Source organism: Syngnathoides biaculeatus, chromosome 11 (assembly GCF_019802595.1).
Source record: "Syngnathoides biaculeatus isolate LvHL_M chromosome 11, ASM1980259v1, whole genome shotgun sequence".
NCBI classification, from domain to species: Eukaryota; Metazoa; Chordata; class Actinopteri; order Syngnathiformes; family Syngnathidae; genus Syngnathoides; species Syngnathoides biaculeatus.
In genome coordinates, this window is record NC_084650.1 from 28,819,801 (window position 1) to 28,823,793 (window position 3,993).

The 3,993-nt window shown below is 43.9% G+C and overlaps 1 protein-coding gene across 1 annotated transcript in view; it reads right to left on the reverse strand.

The window, feature by feature from the left end:
- Positions 1 to 607: 607 nt before the first annotated feature.
- med12 (mediator complex subunit 12) overlaps positions 608 to 3,993 on the reverse strand; it is a 54,456-nt gene continuing 51,070 nt past the window's right edge. The window contains 2 exon segments of the mRNA XM_061834891.1: positions 608 to 786; positions 886 to 967. Coding sequence (XP_061690875.1) covers positions 746 to 786; positions 886 to 967 — 123 coding nt within the window. The 3' untranslated portion in view covers positions 608 to 745.

Genomic DNA, 3,993 nt, shown 5'->3' on the forward strand with positions numbered 1-3,993 from the left:
TTTTGGGCAGAGTAGTTGGTAGGGTGATGAACATTAACCTTAAATGAGGCTGGAGAGGGCTGCAGGTCTGATGTTGAAGTTCCTGGTTGAATCGTGGTTGCACTCTTGGAGTTATTTTAGCTGGTCATCCACTCTTGGGCAGGTTTGCCACTGTTCCCAGTTTCCACCATTTGTGGATAATGGCTCTGACAGTGGTTCGCTGGAGCCCAACATCCTTGGGAATGGCTTTGTAACCTTTTCCACACTTATGGATTTCAATTACTTTTTTTCTCATTTATTTTAAAATTTCTTTGGATAGTGGCATGAAGCCTTGGTTTTTTTAGGTCTTGTAGCCTACTTCACATTCTCTGAGAGATTCCATTTAAGTGACTTCTTGATTCAACAAGTATGGTGGTAATCAGATTTTGGTGTGGCTTCGAAAATTGAACTCACCTTTCTCAAATTTGTAGCTTGTCACAGTGACTGATTTAACAAGGGGGGCATTTACGTTTTCACATAGCGTCAGATAAATTTGCAATTTTTCTCCTCATGTTAAATAAAATCATAATTTAGAAACTGCATTTTGTTTTCCCTTCGGTGGTCTCTGAGTGATATTAAAATTGGGTTGATGATTTGAAACCTGTGTGAGATAGATATGAAAAAAAAAAAAAAAAAATCGGGAAGAGGGCAAATACTTTTTCACGCCACTGTATCTTGGCCTCCATATTCAAATGGTGACAAAAGCAATGTGTAGACATTATACACTTTAATGGTAATATGAATTGGTGCCCTGTCCTGGTTGTGTATCTGTAAAAAAAAAAAATATATTGAAATGAAAAAAATGTGCCTATAAAGAGAAAGTGTGAGAAGCAGGTGGGACGATTTGTGAAAGAGTGCCAGACTTACTTGAGAGTTGTTGTTGCAATTGTCTGACAAGAGCAGCCGTTTGCTGCTGTTGCTGCGTCTGCTGCATGCCCTGCCGCGGGAACTGAAAGGCAAGTACATGCACGAAAATACTGTTAAGTGTGTAAGCACCAGGTACAGCTTCAATTCATACAACTGCTCCACATTTCTTCTCAACTGTGAAAGTGTGACGGAAACATCCTTGGATAACTAAAGCAAAGCAAGCAGCCCCATATTACTATCTTTCAAACTTACCTATTTTGATCCTTTATTACTTGTCATTTTTTTTCTCCATTAGAATATTTTAGAACAGTTCCAACTCTATCACGTTTTGCTCATTAAAGCCATCTCGTAAAGTACACACTCTTCTTCTTCTTTTCCTTTCGGCTTGTCCCGTTAGGGGTCGCCACAGCGTGTCATCTTTTGCCATCTTAGCCTATCTCCTGCATCTTCCTCTCTAACCCCAACTGCCCTCATGTCTTCCCTAACTACATCCATAAACCTTCTCTTTGGTCTTCCTTTCGCTCTTTTGCCTGGAGCGCCATCCTCAGCATCCTTCTACCAATATACTCACTCTCTCGCCTCTGAACATGTCCAAACCATCGAAGTCTGCTCTCTCGAATCTTGTCTCCAAAACATCCAGCTTTGGCCGTCCCTCGAATGAGCTCATTTCTAATCCTATCCAACCTGGTCACTCCGAGCGAGAACCTCAACATCTTCATTTCTGCCACCTCCAGTTCAGATTCCTGTTGTTTCTTCAGTGCCACCGTCTCTAATCCGTACATCATGGCCGGCCTCACCACTGTTTTGTAAACTTTGCCCTTCATCCTAGCAGACACTCTTCTGTCACATAACACACCAGACACCTTTCGCCAGCTGTTCCAACCTGCTTGGACCCGTTTCTTCACTTCCTGACCACACTCTCCATTGCTCTGTATTGTTGACCCCAAGTATTTGAAGTCGTCCACCCTCGCTATCTCTTCTCCCTGTAGCCTCACTCTTCCCCCTCTACTTTTCTCATTCACGCACATATATTCTGTTTTACTTCGGCTAATCTTCATTCCTCTCCTTTCCAGTGCATGTCTCCATCTTTCCAATTGTTCCTCTGCATGCTCCCTGCTTTCACTGCATATGACAATATCATCTGCGAACATCATGGTCCAAGGGGATTCCAGTCTAACCTCATCTGTCAGCCTATCCATTACCACTGCAAACAGGAAGGGGCTCAGAGCTGATCCCTGATGCAGTCCCACCTCCACCTTAAATTCCTCTGTCACACCTAAGGCACACCTCACCATTGTTCTGCTACCATCATACATGTCCTGTACTATTTTAACATACTTCTCTGCCACACCAGACTTACGCATGCAGTACCACAGTTCCTCTCTTGGTACTCTGTCATAGGCTATCTCTAGATCCACAAAGACACAATGTAGCTCCTTCTGACCTTCTCTGTACTTTTCCACGAGCATCCTCAAGGCAAATAATGCATCTGTGGTACTCTTTCTAGGCATGAAACCATACTGTTGCTCGCAGATACTTACTTCTGTCCTGAGTCTAGCCTCCACTACTCTTTCCCATAACTTCATTGTGTGGCTCATCAACTTTATTCCTCTATAGTTCCCACAGCTCTGAACATCCCCTTTGTTCTTAAAAATGGGAACTAGAACACTTTTCCTCCATTCTTCAGGCATCTTTTCGCCCGCTAGTATTCTGTTGAATAAGTTGGTCAAAAACTCCACAGCCATCTCTCCAAATTGCTTCCATACCTCTACCGGTATGTCATCAGGACCAACTGCCTTTCCATTTTTCATCCTTTGTAGTGCCTTTCTGACTTCCCCCTTAGTAATCATTTCCACTTCCTGGTCCTTCACTCTTGCCTCTTCAACTCTTCCTTCTCTCTCATTTTCTTCATTCATCAACTTCTCAAAGTATTCTTTCCATCTATTTAGCACACTACTGGCACCAGTCAACACATTTCCATCTCTATCCTTAATCACCCTTACCTGCTGCACATCCTTCCCATCTCTATCCCTCTGTCTGGCCAACCTGTAGAGATCCTTTTCTCCTTCTTTCGTGTCCAACCTGGTGTACATGTCTTCATATGCCTCTTGTTTAGCCTTTGCCACCTCTACCTTTGCCCTACGTCGCATCTCGATGTACTCCTTTCGCCTCTCCTCAGTCCTCTCAGTATCCCACTTCTTCTTCGCTAATCTCTTTCCTTGTATGACTCCCTGTATTTTGGGGTTCCACCACCAAGTCTCCTTCTCCCCTTTCCTACCAGATGACACACCAAGTACTCTCCTGCCTGTCTCTCTGATCACCTTGGCTGTCGTCGTCCAGTCTTCCGGGAGCTTCGGTTGTCCATCGAGAGCCTGTCTCACCTCTTTCCGGAAGGCCGCACAACATTCTTCCTTTCTCAGCTTCCACCACATGGTTCTCTGCTCTACCTTTGTCTTCTTAATCTTCCTACCCACCACCAGAATCATCCTACATACTACCATCCTATGCTATCGAGCTACACTCTCCCCTACCACTACTTTACAGTCAGTAACCTCCTTCAGATTACATCGTCTGCACAAAATATAATCTACCTGCGTGGTTCTACCTCCGCTCTTGTAGGTCACTATATGTTCCTCCCTCTTCTGGAAATAAGTGTTCACTACAGCCATCTCCATCCTTTTTGCAAAGTCCACCACCATCTGCCCTTCAAAGTTCCTTTCATGGATGCCGTACTTACCCATCACTTCTTCATCGCCCCTGTTTCCTTTACCAATATGTCCATTACAATCTGCACCAATCACAACTCTCTCGCTGTCTGGGATGCTCAGAACTACTTCATCTAGTTCCTTCCAGAATTTCTCTTTCAACTCTAGGTCACATCCTACCTGTGGTGCATAGCCGCTAACCACATTATAGATAACACCCTCAATTTCAAATTTTAGTCTCATCACTCGATCTGATACTCTTTTCACCTCCAAGACATTCTTAGCCAGCTCTTCCTTTAAAATAACCCCTACTCCATTTCTCTTCCCATCTACTCCGTGGTAGAATAATTTAAACCCTGCTCCCAAACTTCTAGCCTTACTACCTTTCCACCTGCTCTCTTGG